This window comes from Gambusia affinis, linkage group LG02, assembly GCF_019740435.1.
Source record: "Gambusia affinis linkage group LG02, SWU_Gaff_1.0, whole genome shotgun sequence".
Classification (NCBI taxonomy): domain Eukaryota; kingdom Metazoa; phylum Chordata; class Actinopteri; order Cyprinodontiformes; family Poeciliidae; genus Gambusia; species Gambusia affinis.
In genome coordinates, this window is record NC_057869.1 from 25,163,369 (window position 1) to 25,184,954 (window position 21,586).

At 41.0% G+C, this 21,586-nt stretch overlaps 1 protein-coding gene across 4 annotated transcripts in view; it reads left to right on the top strand.

Moving 5' to 3' along the window:
• myo9aa (myosin IXAa) overlaps positions 1–21,586 on the top strand; it is a 109,869-nt gene that overhangs the window by 77,809 nt on the left and 10,474 nt on the right. For all 4 annotated transcript variants that reach the window (XM_044133622.1, XM_044133641.1, XM_044133631.1 and 1 more), the window contains 18 exons: positions 118–193; positions 4,591–4,731; positions 5,243–5,282; positions 5,352–5,474; positions 6,943–7,023; positions 7,187–7,297; positions 10,251–10,373; positions 12,250–12,399; positions 13,295–13,611; positions 13,991–15,577; positions 16,238–16,331; positions 16,536–16,751; positions 18,646–18,743; positions 18,853–18,983; positions 19,086–19,309; positions 19,401–19,517; positions 19,610–19,798; positions 21,419–21,469. In XM_044133622.1, the coding sequence (XP_043989557.1) occupies positions 118–193; positions 4,591–4,731; positions 5,243–5,282; positions 5,352–5,474; positions 6,943–7,023; positions 7,187–7,297; positions 10,251–10,373; positions 12,250–12,399; positions 13,295–13,611; positions 13,991–15,577; positions 16,238–16,331; positions 16,536–16,751; positions 18,646–18,743; positions 18,853–18,983; positions 19,086–19,309; positions 19,401–19,517; positions 19,610–19,798; positions 21,419–21,469 (3,869 nt within the window). The remainder of the gene's footprint in view (positions 1–117; positions 194–4,590; positions 4,732–5,242; positions 5,283–5,351; positions 5,475–6,942; positions 7,024–7,186; positions 7,298–10,250; positions 10,374–12,249; positions 12,400–13,294; positions 13,612–13,990; positions 15,578–16,237; positions 16,332–16,535; positions 16,752–18,645; positions 18,744–18,852; positions 18,984–19,085; positions 19,310–19,400; positions 19,518–19,609; positions 19,799–21,418; positions 21,470–21,586) is intronic.

Consider the following 21,586-nt stretch of genomic DNA (forward strand, 5'->3'; position numbering starts at 1 on the left):
TTTTTTTTTGTTGGTGTTGTGTGACTGTCTTGTTTTGTCTTTAGTATTTCTGATTTTTTTATTTTATTTTAATTTTTTTTTTTTGCAATCTCTGACGCCTGTTTATTTGTGAATCAGGCATAACCAGAAAGACGCCACGGACACCTTTGTCAGACATTCAGGGAACCAATGCCATCGCAGAGAAATCGCCACGGTAAGTGCGCGTCCGCCAGTAGTGGGTCGGATTGCGAGTGGGACATTTTTGCGTGGAAACATTCCCAAACTGTCTCTGGCGTCTTGTTAAAGGAGTGTAAACCACAGGAAAGGACTGACGGAAAATATTAGTGGCTTTTGAAACTGTAACTTGTTAAATCTGTGGTTTTATTTAAAAGCAGAAATTTCTCTACTTAAAACAGGCTAATAACATCTGCAGTCAAGGTGAAATGCATCGATTGTTGTTTTTAGGAACTTTTAATCCTCCTTTGAAGAGGTAATATTAATAAAAGAGAGAAAATCATCACATTTATTAATATCAATGATTTGTGATCATGATGAATCATGTATATATAAATTTTAGTTAACTTTAATGGGTTTTTGTAAATGATTAGAATATTACAAGACAATAAAATAGATTTTATTGCCTTGTACCAGAAATGTACCAGAAATGTCAATACCCTAAGAGTGCTGACTGGTATAGATGTCCAACAGGAGCATAAGCCACAAAATGTTATTGCTAATGAAGCTGGTTGTTTATCCAACTGTATAAAATAAAAGTTGTGTAGAAGGATAAAATAAGGCACAGCTCCAGCCCAGTACCTGGTTTATTGAACCTGGTATTACTGTTTGGATTTGCCAGCAGAGTCACCTGACTTAACAACATAGAGAAACTGTGAGGTATTGTCATGAGGAAGATCAGAGACTGATGAAGCAACCTGCACTTTCTCTTAAATACATCTATTGCCCAGTACACACTTGATATCTGTAAAAAAAAAAAAACTAAAAAAAACAACCTGACTAAATGTCGTCAGTCTTAGCGATCCTCTCATTTAGCTCCACTTCCTCTAATTATCTCTGGACGGTGAGGTCAACAAGCAACGACCATGACTTGCAAAGCCGAGCCTCTCCAGTGAGACGGCTTTTGCTACACAGGAGCGAATCCGTTAACCCCCACCCTTAATGCAGCGCCTGACCCCTGGCCTCCTTCTGTCTCCCTCCTCACACACTCATCATCTGCAGACTCACAGAGCTCTAAACCCAGTCCAGCTGCTTCCTTCATGATGTAAAGTCAGAGCTATGTGTTGCAGAAGATCATCCAGGGAGAGATAAATATCCGAGTGCGTCAGCTGGACAGTGCACTACTTTATGCGACTCTCACAGAGGCTCTGGAGATAAACAGTTGGTACAAAAGGTATATTGTAGCGTCACCGTTTACTGAGATCGATGATCAACTGAGGGAAAAATTCTTCTTTGTATGGTAGGCCAGATGCAAACCGAAGAGTTGTGTTTAAGCAGATATTTTAGATCCTAGAGTTTGAGATTTACCGCCTGATTTGGATAATCGACAAGTTTTCTGAAAGATTACGAAAGAAAGGAACGTCAACCTGGAAGTAAATCAGAAAGGAAATTAACTTTTTGTACTGGATGTTTCTGCATCGTGTTCTGTAATTAAAGTCGGGTTTTTTTTTTTTTTCCAACATTATCTTTATTGGGTTTTCAACATTGTTTCCAATAATACACAGGAATTTAAGTCATTGTACTGTAAAGCTGCTTGGTCATATGAAACTGAGAATGTAGAGTATAAATGAAGGAAGAGCAGCACTTCATCCCAGATTAAACTACTCCACAGGACTCATTATTTACATCTGCTAATCTGAATCTAAAGGCTGAAGGACCTTGTCTGCTTTCCACTGTGTTCAGCTGAGACACACTGATAAGCTGTTTGGACTCGAGTGATATTGAGCCAAATAATGCATTTTTTATTGTATTTGCTACAAATATAGTAGAAGAAAATGTATCCACCCACTTTATTGCAGAAACATTGCGTCTTTGTTTTAAAATCTAAAAATAGAAATAAAATGATTGTTCATCATCACGCTTTCTGTAGTAGATGTTAATCAAAAATTATGAGCAAAAGATTATGTAATATTTGTAACCATGAACAAGTTTGATTCAGTTGGACTGAGGGCAAAATGGCTCTTTCCATCGCAAAGATCACAAAATCTCTCTTATCACCCCATCCAATGTTTTCAATCAGCTTTCTTAGCATGAAACACACAGCAGGTGAAATCCTTTCCCGTCTTCCAGGTTGATCCCATCTAAAGCTACAAAAACAGCTTTACCATTTTTATTTTACCTGCTACTGAAACGTTTCCACTCCTCCTGACTCCCCTCAGATTATTTTTGGAAATCAAGTCAACCGTCTTTTAATACCAGGCGGTATAAATTTCCACACGCACGTCGCTGCTACTGTTTGTGCGTTACGCTGTGTGCGGCCTGCACCGAAACTCCGCTGGTGGGACTCTTGTAAATCTACAAAGGAGGAAAGTGGAAACTAAATAAACTGCTCAGCTGCACCGAAATTATCATCAATTGCTGCCTCTGCAGCAGCCCCCGTTTTCTCTTTGCTCCAAGTCATAAAGTAGAAAAGTCTTGTTTTGTGTTTGTTTACTTTCCTCCAACTTGCTAAAATATTTCTTTATCATCAACCTGCAAGAGAGGGAAGACAAAAATTATAATTCATTCTTGCTGAAGTCCATGAAATATGACTTGGTAATATAAACATATTGTAAAGTTACATGCAGAAACTCTACATATAGCTGATCATAGTTGTTTTCAGGGCTATACTCTGACACAGCCTAGTGTTTAGTCAGAGTTGGCACTGACATTTGACAGTCATGCCTATTAAGACCAAACATAACTTTAGAAACGGCTGAATCCCCTCTAAAAAAAATCCCCAAACGTTTATTGAGGTTGCTTAAACAGTGGTGTTTACAATAGGTGTGAACATAAGCACATGGATTGCAGTCATGTGCAAAGGAAACAGTTTTAACATTATTTGCATCATTTCATGGCGGGAAATGCAGCTAATGTGTAGCATCAACACTCAACACTTGTAAAGACGCTGCTTTTCCTTGCGTTGATCATTGTTCTTACGCGGTTCAGAAAATGGCAGAATTAGATTAAATTAATTTCCAGGTCTCAATAAGTATGGAAGAAAGTAGAGTATGGAAAAGCATCTTTGGATCCACGACACATGCTCTGTGTGTCGTGTTTTTACACCTCGAATCTCCAGGAGAGATTAAGATGTTTTCCTGTGTGAACTTCCCATGTTCTCACTGGGTATCTGCAGTGTTCTCTGTGTGCCTGAGCTTCCTCCCACAGTCCACAAACATCCCTATTGTGGCAACTGGTGACTTTAAATTGGATCTTTTGCAAGATTCTGTTTCTGCATTAGCCCTCGTGACGGACTTGGAGTCCTATCCAGGGTGTACCACCGCCTCTTTACGAACGTGTTTTCAAGGAAGTTGGTCATTTACACAACCACGGTGTTGGAATAAATGAGTCCAGCAAAATTTACAGAGCCCCAATTGGCAGTAATGCCTTAATTTATAAGAGTTACAAGCCAAGTGGTAAAACTGAGCTAAGTGGTGAGCTGAACAACCATCCAAAATTAGATTTAGCTACAGTATTGAAATTGTATCGCTGGAAAAATGTGTTTTCAGCCTTTTTCCAATTTACTTTTTAAGTGTTCCTCAGTCTTTCATGAAGGTAAGTTCATTAAAAGTGGATTTGAAAAGTTATTGAAAAATGTCAACACTAGATATGAAAACTGATTCATAGAAATTCAACCCTAAAAAGGACAAAGTTTGTGTAAATGCAGTGCATATCACAACTAAAAAGGATGGAATTAATACAATAAATTGTGACTTGGCTGTTTCTGTTTAATAGAAAAATATGTTTAAATAATTTTATTATTAATATAAAAACTAGTAGATTTGGGGGAAAAATCTAATTGGTCAAGTAAGCAATCAAATCTGGATTCTTTTTTTTTTTTTTTTTTTTCTTCCCACCAATAGACTCCTTGGGTTTCAGAGTGATGTCAGCAGGCCTAAAGTCCACCATTTTATTTGACAAGCATGTTTTACACCTTCTATTTATTTTTTTCTACAACAGAATATTAGGACAAGGGCGTCGAGAATACAGTCGTAGTAATAAGAGAATAAATCAGCAAGACAATAAAGCGGAAATGACACGAGAATAAATAACAGAAAAGTAGCTGTCCAAGCATTTGTTTCTGTATTAAAACAACTTTTGTTCTCATAATTTTAAGACGTTCCAGTAAAATTGCTAAAATTATCACGATGTTCTCATTATTAAACAAAACTTCTTGTAGCCACACCCTAATCTGTCATACATCTGACAGAAAATGTTTTCTGTCAATTTTAATTTCTTCTTTAGAAAAGAAGGCGAGAAAAATAAATTCTTGAAATGAGATCAAATTAGAAAAATAATTCTTTATTTTTAGGTGTGACCGCCCCGCCCAAATAATTACTACCAGTGGTTAAAAGCTTGTTCCAGCCCTAATCCTGCTCCTATTCGTGTGTCCTGAAGGAGTTCTCCGGGCCTCGGCTGGAACGCCCGTGTCAGGCGGCAGAGCCACCTGTCTTCCGACGGCTCCAACGCAGAAGAAGACGGCATCTTTGTCAACTCGGCCAGCAGTAAACTCCTGGAGAGAGCGCACGACATCCTGATGTCAGTACCTGCAACATACACAATAAAACGTTCAGCATTCACCTCACTAGGGCAGATTTCTGCTCTCTAGACGTCCCATGTGCTTGTTAAACTGCAACCCGGTTAGCTGTAGAGTACAGTTTAAAGATGCACCGGAGGACGTGTTTTTGATTCCAGATGAACTTTATCTGGTTAGAGAAATCCAAGTATTGTGATCAGAATTGTAAAGACGTAGATTAGAGATGTCTGGAAACCTGACAGACCTCCTGAGATCCCTTTTCCGCCCAGCTGGAGGCTCCGTCACTGATCCCCCGACATTCCCACCAGCTCAGTCAGCGCTGCTCTGCGCCTGACCCTCCGAAGGAATATTTCCTCTCCAGTGGAAAAATTAAAGTCCGACTTCTTCTATGACCCATTCAGAAAGAATTTCAGGAAGTGATTTGTTGCTACTCTATGTTTGGAGGGGAAAAAAAGCCATTGGTTAATTTCTGTTTTGCTTTGTTTTTATATATATATATGTATATATAAACAGGAGGAACAAAAACTACAAGTCGAAACCAGTTCTTCCGAAGGTAGGAGTTGTCTTACTTTAATGAAGAGTTTGGATTGGGCTTGTGCTGATTGCGACTTTCGGCCTGCAGCAATTACTGAACGTCAAGTCACTAAAGTACCTTAGCAACCTGACGCTTCACGACCGCATCACCAAGTCGCTGCTTCACCTCCACAAGAAGAAGAAACCTCCTAGCATCAGCGCACAATTTCAGGTCAGATGGGATGGATGGATGGATGCACTCGCTGCTTTACAGTTCAGCAAATCTGCAGCTTACTATGAAAAGTTGTGTTTTCTAAATCTTACAGAGATTGGAAGGAAACAACAACACACTTCTCTGTTCACATTTACATTTGTGATTTTTTTTTTTTTTTTTTTTCATCTGCAACACTGCATATCCAAGAGACATAATGTGTGAGATCATGTCTGGTAATAAGTAACATGCTTGATTTTGTATATAAAACGGAAGTGATTCATTCACTGACACGACCTTATGAAACAGCACAAGACCTTGTGGATGAACTCCTCAAATCAAGGAGGGATATCTGTGAAAAGTTTCTATTTTGTGTTTTTTGCTACCACTTTCAAGGCAGTTCAAGGTGCTTTGCATAATGAAAACACAAAATTACAAAGTTGTAAACAAAACGCTTGTAAACAACTGCTACTTATCAGTGACTTTCAAAGTTAAATTACAGTATTTATGTTTGATTAAATTTTTATAAATCTAACAAGACACGTTTTATGTGTCAAAAGACCTGGATTACAAAATCAGAATCTGTCTGAAACCAAATCAGCTGGAAAAAAATGTTTGATTGGTGCGACTCTAAAAATGAAAAAAGAAAAAAAACTAGTTCAGGTTCAAACCATAATTTTGCCCATCAAATCTGGGATTTTAACCACTTCAAAAGGACTTTGAAGTTTAACATCAGCCAGTTTGACATTAGCTCAGCCGCACCAGAGAAACCGTTTGCGTAATCCAAATTTGACTTTATTACTTGGTCTGTTATTACATGCACAATGTAAATGGGAAAACCAGGCAGCAGATAACATGGAAATAAGAGATGGGAGTACTGCTGTCATTGCAGGAGCCTGACAACTACGGTGTTTTCTCAGTCAACAGTGCTATGTCTGCTGACTGAATTATGGAAAACAATCTCATCAGTGGGCAGTAACATTTCCGTAACCAAACACTTGATTCTCCCCCGTCCTCTTTAAAAGTGAACAGTGTTTTGTGGCTGCTGGAGGTGCAGCTGAGGCCGACGGGGAGGCAGCCTGAGTCCATGTGTGGATGACTTCACTCTCCACATCCTGTGCTGCGATGATTGCTTTAATCTCCCATGCTGGGGAAAAAAAAAAAAAAAGTTGAATTCCTCCTGCCTCTAAGTGATTACACACACATGCAGACACACATGTGTCTGTGTGTTTAATTACACAGTCACTGCAAATGAAAAATAGAAAAAGTCACACAAAAAAAAGCTGCATCCTGTTTTCTTCCAAACCACATCCTTACATAAATGTATATAGACGGTTATACTGATGCGAATCGGGGGATTTTGACGCTTCGGCGTTCCTCGCAGATGGCGACGGGGTTTCGCTGTTGTCTGTTAAACAGCTGTGAAGTGTCTCCGTGTGTTTCGTGCTGTTGGGTTTGATCACTTCTTTTCCCATGTTTTATCCCGCAGGCTTCTCTCAATAAGCTCATGGAGACTCTGGGTCAGTCGGAGCCTTATTTTGTCAAGTGCATCCGTTCCAACGCAGAGAAGGTACGGTGGCCACATTTGCTTTAGTTTTCCTACATTCCTTAATCCTGCTTTAAAGTGGGGAATTTTAAAAAATAATCTAAAAAAAGAAAATCTGTTTTGCGTTTCCCCTTCTCTCTCTCTCTCTCTTTCTCTCTTTCTCACACACACATCCACACACACACAGCTGCCCTTAAGGTTTGATGATAAGTTGGTGCTGAGGCAGCTGCGGTACACAGGTATGCTGGAGACAGTCCGCATCCGGCAATCTGGATACAACGTCAAGTACACCTTCAAGGTAATGCACGTGTCGTTGTCACGGTGATATTCTTGACTACATCTCCTCCATTGGCAAAAAAAAAAAGAAAGTGTACGAAGCATTCAAATAAGTTAAAACTCCATTACAAAATCCAGCAAAATGTAGTTTGTAGTCTAATTTATTCACTGGTGAAAAATCCCACATCATTTGTTGTGAACAAATTCAGACATTTGACAAGATTAGAGACGTGCAGAGATTTCAAAACCTCTCCAGATCAGTAGACCCCCTTAAGAGCTGCTGTCTTGCTACTTTTAGATGTGTCCCTGTTCAAACGAAGGGTTCGTTTCCAGAATCCTACAGAACTCAATGACATCCTGAACGGATTTCAGTCGATTGATTATAGGGCTGCAACTAACAATTATCTTATTAGTCAGTTATTCTATCGATTATTCTGACGATTAATCAATACCTTCAAAAGAGCTGTCCAGCATGTAAACAGAGAAATGGCTGCTTTGGAGACTTTGTGACTTCATGATTTCATATTTTACTGCAGTTCTCCAACACCGAGCTTTGGGGTTTTTTTTGTCCTCATATTTAGGAGGAGAATCTGGACTGTAACTAACTTTTAGTTACATTACCTTTAAATGGCTTGTTATGGTTGCCAATAATTGTGGAGTTAGTAAATTTTGGGATAAAAAGTCTTAATGTGGGATTTTCTTTTCTGAAAATATATGTGTTTTTTAATTAAATTGTTGTTTTTTTCTAAATTGGCAGTGCGAGATTATGCTGCTGCATTAAATATGCAACTGTTTTTTCAGATCTACTAAAGAAGGGATGATTATGCATAGAGTGCAGTGCATCCTAAAAATAATTCCTCTCTAATCCCAAAATGGCTACAAATGTGTTGGATTAAAACCTCCTGTGAAAGTTCAGATTTCATGTAGTTGATTAGTATTCAGTGTGATTCATGAGGGAAGCCTCATTCATGTGTTTTTAAACTCTGTGCTCAGAAATCAGGTTGTCCAGTAAACAGTGTTGTGCAGATGAACTTGTTTTCATTTGTGACCTCGAGAAGATTTTTAAAACCTTGCACTGACAGAAACTGAAAACCCTCTCAGGTTCTCAGGAGCTGGGGTGATGATTTTCATTTATTATTTTTTTCTTAAAAAGCCTTCTTTTTTCTCCAGGAAACTTGTTCCTGATTCATTGTGTGTTGGGTCATTTCTGGGGGTGGGAGATGGCAGCCATCTTTAACCACGCTGCCTCTCTGAGGAGTGATGTCAGCCCTGTGAGCTGCTAGTAAATGGTGATGAATGCAGATGGGCGTTAGTTGCTGGACAGAAGACAGTGGGGAGTGACCCACTTCCACTCCTGTTTCTCCTTACAGTAGTTTCCATTCTCTGGTTTTGTTCACTTGTGCCAATAACCTCTTGTGTCAAGATTTTAGATAACGAATAGGTCACCTTATTGGCTAGACATTGCGTTATTGAATAACATGTCTGCTTTGGGTATTTCTTTCATCGTGTAAAGAAATATTTTGTTGTTTTTTTAGGGGGGATAGATTTGGAGCATTATCAGACATATTTCACTAATATTGTAGTGGTCTGAAATAATTAAGGAAAATGAAATGAAGCACATTTAAAATCCCTGAACTACATCAAGGCAAAAGGTTTAGAAATGTTAGCTTATGTCACTAAAGAAGCCATATTTGTTCAATCCGTCTTTAGGAAGTGTGAATAAAAAACACAAAGAACCCCACACCCTGATTACTTGGACGTTTACTTGTTTAAACGTTAAATAGAGAAGGAAAATCAAACACTTCCTGGCCTTGTTAAAATCTCCTCATCCTACGCACAAGGATGTGAAACCATGGAAAATTTCACTTTTACATTTTCGGGCCACAATTCCTAAAGAATTTGTCACAACCACCCACAGTAACATCACCAAAAACAGTAGTCATAATAAAAATCATATCCACAGTGAAACGTGGTGGAGGTGTGATGATTGGTGGCTAGCTTTTTCAACTTTTTTCTTTTTCTTGTTGTTGTTGTTGAACTTTCTTGTTGCACTTCCAGATGCCAGTCAGTTCAGACCCAAACCATCAGGTGGAAACATGAGAAGGAGTTTGATTTCACTGAATGAGTCCAAGAATTCGTCCAAATAATTAGAGGAATGGCTCCATTAGAAGAAAAGCAAAGTTTGGAAATGAGTTGGCAATATCGAACTCTCGTTGTTCCAGTATGATGAGAATCTCATCAGTCTGAAGTTTCACACACATCATCCATCTTCAGATATTTGGCATGTTAAAAGGAATAATAATTTAAAAAAAACTGGACGCGTTGAATAATATTTCCTCTTAAAACTGAATAAGAAAACTTAATTTTCTGTCATTTAATCTCTTCAGGTCATGGTAGAGCGTTTACTTTACACCATACTCAATGTTTACAGCCGCACATGAGTGAAACTGTCACTGGCGAAGGAAAGAAAGAAGAAGTGTTCTGGTGATCTCACTCTGATCACTACAGCAGCAGACATTTTCATTCACGGTAAATTCCTCGGCATACTTTGTGGCGTGTTCGGCAGTAATGAGAAATATCTTGTGGATGGGATCACTCCGAAGGATGCTGCTGGTCAGGACAGACCCTCCTCATTGTGCCCGGGGTCTCAGACACGCCCCATGCTGGTAATTGTATAAACACAGCATCTGTGTGTCTGTCCAGCCCCCCTGCTGGCCTGATTGTGTTCAGTTCAGGCAATGAAGGTTCAGTTTAAAGAAATCGATGTATGATGTTTGAATCTGTACAAAAATGTATTTATTTTTTTTAATTTATTTTACCTAAAACCGGATATTCGTCACTGGTTTTCTACATTAGAATTGGATCATAGAGACGCTGCTGCTGGTCCAGAGTCGGTTGAATTGGCTTTCACTGATGTAAAATGTTCCATCTGAACTGATATTTCAGATTGTTTCCATAATCTTGTCTTTTTGTAGGACTTTGTTCATCACTTCAGCGTGCTGCTGCCGGAGGGAACCCGGTCCACAAGGGAGAGCATCCAGGGAAGTATGGATCAGCTGGATCTTCAACCAGAGGGCTATCAAGTGGGGAAGACTAAGGTATGTAACCGTCTCCGTTCAGTGTTAGCCTGAGCCCTCATTATTTTCTATAGTTTTGAAGATAAATCAGTGAGAGGTTGTTTTATATTATTATTATAAAACATATGCTAAAATATATTATTATGTTCTTTAGCTTTCCCACAGCTGTCACGCTTTTGAACGCCTCCTGACATAAAACATAAACTATAAGGACTGTTCTACCCTATCCTCTCATGCAACAATAACACATGGACTATCCTCACACACACACACACCACGGACTGTTTTCCTCACACACATATGCAATCTGTAAATCTTATCTGCCATTATTTATCTTGTATTATAAACCTACTAATACATATATAATCCATTTCCTAACATTCTTGTACATTCTGTATAATCTGTGCATATAGCTCCCATATTTACATTTAGAGTTCCTCAAGGCTTTGTACTGGGACCTTTTTTATTTTCAGCAAAAATGTATCCTTTTTAGTTTGAAATGTCCTGTTACAACACTTTGCGGATGCTATCCAGGTTCGCCCAGGGATTTTAAAAAAGAGAGTTATGAATATCCTGCTGGTTGTAGCGGTGTCCCTGCACCAACAATACAAGCTTAAGTAGTTCTGTAACCTACTTATTGCAACAAGGCATGTTACGCAATCATCTTTTTTTAACTTTGAAAGAACTTTACAACTTCCCAAATCTGAGTATCTTTGCTGCTGCTTCTCCTGTAGCTTGAACGAGAAAAGGTGCACAAATAAAATCAGTTTTAGGCAGATTCTAATAGCTTTCTTTTAGTTTAGCTTTAGTTTAGCTTTGCTTTTCTTTAAAGGTTCCAGTTGCTCAAGTCTTGTCTCCACGAAGGCCACCTTATAGCCAGAGGGCCGTACATGTCTGACTCTATAGATGCAAAGTGAGGGCGATCCCTGGCTTGTGCTATAATGTACAATATTCACCCATTCAGTAACTGCTCAGAGTGGTTCAAGGCACTAAGAAATTAACTCATTGGTGTTAATTTTGAGGACAGCTTGACATTGACATGCAGATATAAAGCCTTTGGGGTGTGCTGTGGTGGCGTAGGGGACAGCGCGACCCACATTTGGAGGCCTGCGCGGCGGTCGCAGGTTCGATTCCCAGACCCGGCCGACGTTTGCCGCGTGTCTTCCCCCCTCTCCTTCCCCCTTTCCTGTCAGCCTACTTTCAAATAAGGGACACTAGAGCCCACAAAAGACCCCCTGGAGGGAAGAAAAAAAAAAAAAATCTATATATATATATATATATATATATATATATATATATATATATATATATATATATATATATATAAAGCCTTTGAGTGGAAATGAGAAATTAATATTTGAGTTTGTTGAGCTCGAAGAATGACTTGTAACATGGGTACAAACGTGTAATAAACTGCTTTGTATTGTTTTATAGTGAAGTGCATATAAGTTGAGTTATACTTGTGCTGTATTGAACAGCTAAATAAGACACTTTGGCAGGTGTTTATATACCTGAAGCTATGAATGAATTGGTTTGTGTTTGGGATGATCTCATATTACCTGAAAGCATCTTGTCTTTGAAAGAAAAAGTATGTAATGAAGATATAACCTCATGTTTGGTGTTTTTTAAGTCGCAGCTATGAATGGGGTTTGATAGAGGGGTCCATGCTTTTGGGATGTGTCTATATAATTAGAGGATCATGCCTGACATTCTTGTCCGCTTATATCTGGTCTGGGACTTCTTGGCCATTGTGTGTACGCTTTTGATTCAGCTTTTTTCTTCTTCTTTTTTTTTTTTAAATAAAAGAATGTGTGTAGGTCGCTTTGCTCACTGCGTTACTCACTGTAAGCACGAGGGCCGACCCGTTCTGACTCCATCCCGGCCTTTCCCCCCTCAGGTGTTTTTACAGGAGGCTGAGCGTCAGCGGCTGCACGCCGATCTCCACAGAGAGGTGCTCAGACTCATCGTCATGCTGCAGCAGCGGTTCAGAGCGCGGCTGGAGAGGAAGCACTTCGTGAGGATGAGGGAGGCGGCGGTCAGCATCCAGGTGAAGTGCTTTTATCGTCTCTGATCTGATCTGCAGCAAAGACTGTCTTTAGTTCTGTTCCAGTGATTATTTCTTTATTTCCTATATTGGAATTGCTGACAAAGTGGGGCATTAGTTCAGCCTTCTATCGTAATTATTATAACATTGTCAAAATATAATTTTGGAAAGAATCCGTGTGTTTCTTTTTATTTATTTATTTTTTTGTCAAAATCACTTTTGACAAAAAGTGACTTTGGACATTATTTTACAAAGGTGACAATATAATGGAAAAAATACTAAATAACTTTTTGTCTTGTGTGAGCAACAGGTGTCATGAGACCTAGTTCATAGTTATATAAAAACACCTTTTTGTATCCAGAGGGATGCTTAAATGTGACGTTACAAATATTGTGTTAAGGTACCTTTCATAGAGTCCACTTTGAACGTAATAATACATTTTTCCACAATAAGACTGGTATAATTTGTGTGCTCTTTTTTTTTCATAAGTAGTCTTTTTTGTGTCAGTTTTGAAATAGGTCTCAGTTTTATTTATTTGCTGACCAAAAAGAAAAACAAGATCAGTGCAAATAAAAAGATGTGCTGACAAATTTAAATAAAATCTTGTAAAAAGTCACATCAAGGCAATAAAAAAGGAAAACTAGTATGCATAATTTAAACTAACTATAGTCAAAAGGAGAATGGAAAAAACTATCTGAAAACTAGCCAGTGACATGGAAATGCGAGTAAAAAAGGTTTATGCACATATAGAATGAAAGCTGCTTGAAAGTTCTGAAATAGAAATTTAAAATGACATTAAACTTTGTGGGATTTCACAAAAAATATTTCAAGAAGCTTATTTTTCTAGAAATTTATACTGTTTAATTTTCTACATTTTTCTAAACAATAATTCATACAGAAATGGTGGCGAACATACCGGTCCATGAAGGAGGAGGAGGAGGAAGAGTATTATGACCCTGGTGTCCAGGAGAGGGCAGCTGTGTGTCTGCAGGCTCACTGGAGAGGTTACCGGGAACGTCAAAGGTTCAGGCAGTGGAGAGAGGCGACTCGGGTTCTACAGAGAGCGTGGAGGTCTTGGCTCGGTCGGCGCTCCTCTGCGGCCCTAATTATTCAGGCAGCGTGGCGCTGTCACCAGGCCCGGGAGTCCTACCTGCGCTTGTATGCTGCTGTGATTCAGCTGCAGGCAATTAGCAGAGGTTTCCTCAGCAGGCAAAGGTAGGACATACTGGAAAATGTTTAATGTGAGAGGATGCATGTGAAACAAAGTCCTGATGTTATAGTTTCTTTCTGAAAATAGCTTCTAGGGATAGATGACAACATGGTTTTGCTAAAGCTTGTGGGGGGGAAAAAAGCAGCTTAATCTTTGCACACAGCACCAACAGTGTATTTGGGCTTTGTTCTGTGTGCAATCAGACTGGTAAGTTCATATCATGACGCAAGCAACCCAAGCCAAAGCAGCTCTGTAATCGGCTGCTGAGCTCCTGAGGGCAAGGCTTTGTACTCCTAACTTCAACTCTGGAGTTGGTTGTTCACTTTTCATTTCTAAGATTCTCATCATAGTGTTAAAGTAACGCTGGAACTTATCGATTTGCAGCTTCAGAAAATTGAGAGAACAGCGACAGAAGGAGGAGGAGGAGAATGGCCGGGTGAGCATCTCGCCTACAGAGGAGGAAGAGCTGGGCGAAGAAATCATGGGGCTGGATCTCAGCACCTGGGAGGATCGCTCCTACGAACAACGGGAAAGGAGCCTCCATGCACTCGGCAGCCATAAGGATACCACTAAGGAGAAAGAAGACGGCAACTCTGAAGTAGAAACCGAAGCAAACTCCTCAGTCCCATCGTCCGCTGTGGTGGCACAGGATCGGGCTAGAACTGTGGAGGAGCCCGCCCAGAAAACCACTCGCTCCAAACGAGAGAACCGGCGGATGAGGGAGTTGGAGCAAGCCAAGTTCAGCCTGGAGCTGCTGAAGGTCCGGGCGAATAGCGGCGGAGCTTCGTCTCCCTCTGAGGAGCAGCGTTGGTCTCTGGAGCTGGTGCCGCCGGCTAGCCCATCTCTCCCTTCACCCCAAGGCACGCCTGACAGCGAGAGCTCCAAAGGCAGCTTTGAGCTTCTCATGATGGACGAAGAGCCGCCCAAGACAACAGAGGAGATCATGGACGGCGAGGACCCTAACTCCCCTGTCCCATCTGTTCCTCCTGAATCAAATGTGAAGGACGTTTCATTGAACCCAACCCAACCACAGGAAGCTGAAGCTGCTTCCCCCCAAAGAAGCCAGAGTCCACCCGCTCACTCACATCCCCCCAAAATCCAGAACTATCTCCCCACGTTTTACGTCCCCGCTCGCGAGGGCGGCAGCATCATCCCCCAAGACACAACTACAGCCACTGCTACCGCCGCAAAGCCTCTCAAAGAGAGGCGAGAGTCGTCACGGCGCCCGGTGGTTGTGGTGATCAGCATGCAGAAAGAAACCCCGCTAAGCGATGAGCTGAGTGCCATCATCCGTCCTCCGGTAGACCTGAGAGATTCCGCTGCCCAGACGGGCGATTCTCCGCCTTCGTCGACCGATCAGTCCATGATAGAGAAGCTGGTGTGGCTGAACGAGCAGAAGGAGGAGCGACGGCGCAACCAGCAGCAGCAGAACGAGAAGGAGATGATGGAGCAGATACGAAAACAGAAGGAAGTGTTGGAGCAGGAGCGCATCAAATACGCCCGGCATGAGAAAGAGATGTTCGAGAAGCAGAGAGGCGAGGCCCTGCACAGGATCCAGCAGAGCAGGCAGGCCGGGCCGGATTCTGCCAGAACTTCCATGTCCACCAAAGGTCCCCGACCCAGCTCTCTACTGATTGAGAAGACCTCGGGCCAAGCTCCTCACGGCAGAACGCAGTCGGACTCCACCTCACCTCCGCCTCACTCTCCGGTCGCCATAGGCGCTCACGGGAGCCCCCGTCCTACCCAGCTGCCCCCGCCACCGTTCTCTGCTCCGATGGAGAGACGCAAAGACCACCGACCTACCGCGGAAGGCTGGGCCCCTAAGCTCACCCTGGAGACCCGAAACGGAGCGGGAATCAGGGTGAGGGTTGCCGGCAAGAACCCACAGAGTCAGGAAGTTACAGCAGTGAGTCTGGCTGACAAACCAGGGAACATCTTCTTCTCCCCAGACGACAAAGTGATGTTCACCCCGTGAGTGTGCTCTACCTTTCTCTGCTTTGCCAAACTTTTATGATGCCAATTAATGGTGTATTTCAGTTAATAATTTGCCATTCCCTTACCTGGGTATTCTGATATGCTTTGAAAGGATCAGCTGTTAAAATTAAGTCTTAAGCAAAAAGGAGTCACAGCCTTTCTACGATTCATTGATGAAAACTGCTTAGATTTAGTCATTATACACTGTTTTTGTAGTACTAATTTTACATTATTAAAACATATTTATCTGCTTTTTGATAAGCATCTTAATCTGAATTTGACTGCTAGAAACCTTATTGCTCAGTTGGGAGAATCTGTTGACAGAACAACTACTAGAGGTACACTCCACAAAACAGTTCTTAGAAGAAAACCATATTCGAAAGAGTCAATATTGCAATAAAACACATCAGAGGCTGCAGAAGACTTGAGTGGAGTGGAAGTTCACCTTCCAGCAGAGCAATGACCCGAAACATCCAGCCAGAATTTATAGATCAGGCAACATCTGGAACATTGGTCCAATTGAGAATCTGTTGCGTGACGCCGTCTGGTAAAACTTGAGCAATTTTCTAAAGAACAATGGAGAAAAATGTCTCTATAGATCCGGGTGGATGGATTTAGCACACTCATATTTAGATCTGTGTCTCTTTTATCCATCAGATTTGACGGCGACTCTAAAGAACAAGCTGTAACCGTTCCCAGAGAAGGACCCACACCAGCTTTGAAGCCGTCTAAAGCAACAAAGGCTCGGGATGTAAGCAATCCCCCCCCTGCTGTTTACATACCGTGTGTTTGTATATGTGTAGGTTTCGTGTTGTGGATGTCTGAATCTTGCAAGGGCGGCTCCAACTCTTGCTGACTGTCTGAAGGATCCAGGGAAGATGATTGGCCGTTGCTCTGCCGGAGACCCATGCGGGAACTTTTTCCTCATGCCGTTCTCACCTCTGGTAAACTCCAGGTCAGCAGCGTGGGCCAGAAAAAGAAAGCCAGAATGGCGCGGACGCGCTCCGACTTTCTCACCCGCGCCTCCAGCCTCGCAGCTGGCGGCGACTCAGAAGAGGACGACTACGGCGGCGACAGCCTCACCAGCCCACGCCACTACACTCTGCCCCTCTCCAAGCAGAATTCCACAGAGGCGGGCCTGAGAGAGGCCTGTTTCAGTGACTCAGACATGGTACCCCCTCCTGGCCACCGGTGGCCCCCCTCTCTGCACTCTCTGCTAACTTCTCTTTGACTTTTCTAACCCACTCAGTAGAAACAGCCTCGGTCTGCATCTCACCTCTGCCTCAAACTGAACTTATTTCTGTTTTTTTCCTTTGAAACCACAGTAAGGGGGAACTTTCACACACCAGGTCTCAATGCTCAATTCTGATTCCTTTTTTTTTTTTTTTTTACTGAAATCTATTTTTGTGTGCGTGTGTTTTTTATTCATACTAATAATTAAATGCGAGAGCAATCTGACTTCTGTGTAAACGGCTTACAACCCCAAACAAAGAACGTTGACGTCACACAGCCGCGCATTGTTTACAGAAACAATAGTCAGTGGAGCCATTTATGGATCAGTTTTAAAATTATTCTTCAATGGGAGAGTCAACAAAATCGTCACACAACGGAAAGCTGATAAAAAGAAAGTACAACTAATAGGAATGTGGAGCACTGACTGCAGCTTCTTGGAGAAGTGTGTTTTGATGTGTAGTGAGAGCTAAGACTGGTGGGATTGTGGTGTGATGCGCTTCAGTGACACCGACTTCTTTCATAAGTTCATAATCACAATTTTCAGCCATTGTTTGCATCCTGATTTATCACCTCTGCCTTTTTCTGGAGCAGAATTATGGATGTCTCGCGTCAACGACGTGCAAGTCGGCTAAAATGCAAAATGACCGTTAAACTGCTAATTCTTCAGTATCGCGTATGGAAGTGGCTGATAGGATTTTTCTTTTGGGAAAACATCTGGATTGGGCCATTCAGACTGCCATGAAAATCTCTGATAGAGGTCACATACGTGCAGGAAAAAAAAACAACGCAGATTTGCCTCCCGTGTGAGCATAGTCTAACTCTTCCAGCTACCGATTGACATTTCCAATCCAGGTACCTCATCTATCTGAAAATCTCCACTTAAACCCATTTGTTTGCTTTTGTTTAAAATATTGATTTTAGAGTTTGAAGACAGGAATGTAGCAGCAATATTTTAGCGTTGTGTAGGACTCATTTTCAATGTATTTTTACAGAGGTTTCCTGCTGTTTGTCTTCTCTCTAACAGCTGTGGGTTCTCTTGGTGTTTCTCTATAATTAGCCGTGTTTGCATGTGACTCGTACGCTTTCTCTCTCCTCACTAATCAGACTTTGGAAATCCTTTAAACGGAATGTGATCTGCCTGCGCTTAACTAATTATTCCTCTTTCTTTTCTTTTTTTTTTTTTTTACTGCTTTTTTTGTTCATATATTGTACAATTTTCAAAGCTTGGTTGCTGTTTTTAAAGTACTACTGAATTTTACAAATTGAATTGATGTTTTCAGCAATAGGATGGTGGAATATTGGGGATTTTTTATGTGTGTGTAATTTTTCAGTCATGGCCAGACGTTTCCATGCTTGCTTTTGGTTTTCCTTGCTACCACTTTGGTTTACTGAAGAAGAACTAAAAGCAAATTCAAAAAGGTTGATTTGTAAGTACATCCAATGTGTCAAAGAGTCAATACTTTGACCTGCTGAATAATAACTGGTCAGTTAAATTCTGAGTTTCCTGATCAGTTTGGCTGAAATCTCAATTTTATAATCTTTCATCCGTTTATCACTGTTTTGTTAAACGCCTTGATTCCTCACCTTGTTGATGGAGGCAAAATTCTTATTGTTCATTAAGCTACTTTTTTGGAGCCCCACACCTAGATTTAAGAGCTTAATTAGACTTTTAATAAGTATTTCAGCAGCCTCTTCTTCCTGGTTTAAAGTTTTTACATGCAGATTTTCTGAAAAACTTAAGACCATGACTGAATTTTGTAGACCTTGTGGAACTAAAGCTTCATTTGTAACATTTGTGTGTGTATTTGACATTTTATCTCTCCATCTCTCAGCCCTTGAGCTCAGAGGAGCAGAAAAAGCTCCACAAAGCCATGTCATCAGGAGACCTAGTCAAAGTGGAGTCGATGCACAAAAATTCACAAGACGGAAGGTTTGTTCAAGTGCAGCTGTCTGTTTTTAAGAAATGTATTCATAATTGTCTCCCATCTCTTTGGTCTTAGATGTGTTAAAAGTGTCTATTTTGGGTGGTTGTGATTCAGGGTTCGTGGGAAGATGCGCTTCTGGGGCAAATCGAAGTACGGGGAGAAGAAGACGTCCAGAGAAAAGCTGATCTGCAGGGCTGATTCGCTGGACGGAGACTATGGAGAACCTGGACAGCTCCTGGGGGATGGTGAGATGTCTTGTTTTTCTTCTTCTTCCTTGTTTGTGTTTTTATCCCACTGTCATGTTTGATTTAATTCTTGTCATAACAAAGTGTCGTTGTTTCACGCAGCGGGCCAGGAGAACATGTCGCCTCCCTGTAGTCCTGACCTGGCTCTGGACCGAGGCTTCAGGGACTTGAAGGAGAACAAGGAGCCGTCCCCCAAGGTGAAGCGGAGGAGGAGCGTGAAGATCAGCAGCGTGGCAGTGGAGCCCGCCCAGTGGCAGAACGACGCGCTGCAGATCCTCTCCTGCATCAACGACTACAGGAGCATGAACGATTTCCTCCTGAAAAAGGTACCGCCTAGTCACGTGTGTGCGTAAAACTGAATTATGAACTAAAATCCAGGTGAAATTCTGCTGTTTGTGATGATCCGTTATATTTTAGATCAATGATTTGGAGACTGAGGACAGTAAGAAGGACACCATGGTGGACGTCGTCTTCAAAAAGGCCCTTAAGGAGTTCCGCCTGAACATCTTCAACTCCTACTCTACAGCACTTGCAGTAAACCATTATATCCTTTACATGTATTTTATCCTGGAAGCTGTATTTCTAAATGTAATCCCTCGTTGGCTCTTCCTGTGTTTTCTCTGCAGATGGATGACGGTAAGAGCATCCGCTACAAAGACCTTCATGCTCTGTTTGAGCAGATCCTGGAAAAAACGATGCGGCAGGAGCAGAGGAACTGGAGGGAGCCTCCCGTCAAAGTTTGGGTCAACACATTTAAAGTTTTCCTGGATGAGTTCATGACGGAGTACAAACTGATGGACGGCGCTCTCAGCAAGGTAATAGTTTGGAAATCTAGCAAATTTTGTGAAGTAGTAGTAATCCCAATTTCTTTCAGAGAAAAAAAAAATCACGTTCTCTAAAAATATCTCTATTCTTGTTATATTATTACTCTTATACTCAAGTTATTTTATATATGTCATGTGGACCTAGGCCTGTCACGGTAACAAATTTTGCTGAGCGATTGATTATCTAAAAAATTATTGCGATAAACGATAATATTGTTTGAAGAACATTTTAAACTGATGTAATGGAAATGACATAATAATGCATGCACATCCTGCTAAAAATAGATACATTATATTTTCTAAATAACACTTAACACTGGAGCTGATAAACAAAATAAACAAAACAGCCAAAACCAAAAACTGAAAAGGACTCTCAAGCCTCTGTTAACAAAAAATGCACTTGAATAGAAACTGAACATAAGTCAGTGGAGAGCATCGGAGTTGAGCCTCTTTTCGTCCAGTGTCAACAAAAAGAGAAAAAGGCAGAAAGAAACGATAAAGAGCCGATGAATTATAATAAGGTCGATCATTTTCATTGATCATGCGATTAACTGATTCAGTGTTTATCACGACAAGCCTATGTGAATCATAAATAGCAAAGTTTGTAATGCTCCACTCATGAAAGTAAGTCTGTTGGACTTGTAATTATACACTGCTGGACAGGACAGGATTTTAAAAAAAATATAATGTAAGAAGAATAATTCAAGAACAGGATGAAAAATATTTTTAGAGGCTTCTCATTATTAACAGTCATTAAATTATGAGTAGAGGTAAAGACAAAATGAGGCATCTTTTGAAGTCTTTAGCACTATATTAGCACTTTGTACACTTAGCATAGCTAGCATGCTTAAAGCAGCAGTGTCTCTGTGCATTCCCTGGACAATGTCGAGCCTTACTTTAACGTGTTCAAATCCAGCATGTTCCATTAAAGATTGAATTCTGGGTGTACTGTGGTGGCGTAGAGGGTAGCGCGACCCACATTTGGAGGCCTTGAGTCCTCGACGCGGCCGTCGCGGGTTCGATTCCCGGACCAGACGACATTTGCCGCATGTCTTCCCTCCTCTCCTACCCCCTTTCCTGTCAGCCTACTGTCATATAAGGGACACTAGAGCCCACAAAAAGACCCCCTGGTGGGGGAAAAAAAAAAAAAAAGTAAAAAAGATTGAATTCTAATGTCCTTTGTTCAGCCTTCCTGTTATCTGCTCAGGTGTTGCTCTGGTAGCCTAAAAGAACCACTGATATGGTTCAGTATGTTCATCTGTAAATCCCTTATGATTACAAGGTATAACCAACTTTACATTAAATCTTCAATTAGATAAACCGTTCACATCAAAGAGTATTGTTGTTTGCACAATCTATTACCATGTGGAGTATTCACTGGTCTGGAAAAAAATAACATTTTTGTGTTTCTAAACAGCAGATCACTGATGAAGGCTAAGTTTGCTTAAAATTGTTGGGTTTTGTGGACATCTTCACTTCATAGTCTATAATTATAAAGTATAAATAGTCACAACTGTAACTTTTCAAAGGTTTAGAGATGCCTTTAATGGTACACAAGTATCTATTAGCCAAGAAGAATGATCTGTTTTTTGTTTTTTTTTCCTAATGTAGCCGCTTCCTAAACCTGAACGTAAAAAGCGAAGGAAAAAGGACACCGATATCGTAAGTCCCTTCAGTCTCTCTTGTTTAGTACATACTTCACAATAACACCATACGAATTGTCCTTGTTTACAGTGTTAAATTTCAAGAGGTTTAACAATAAACACACTTTGCTGCCCT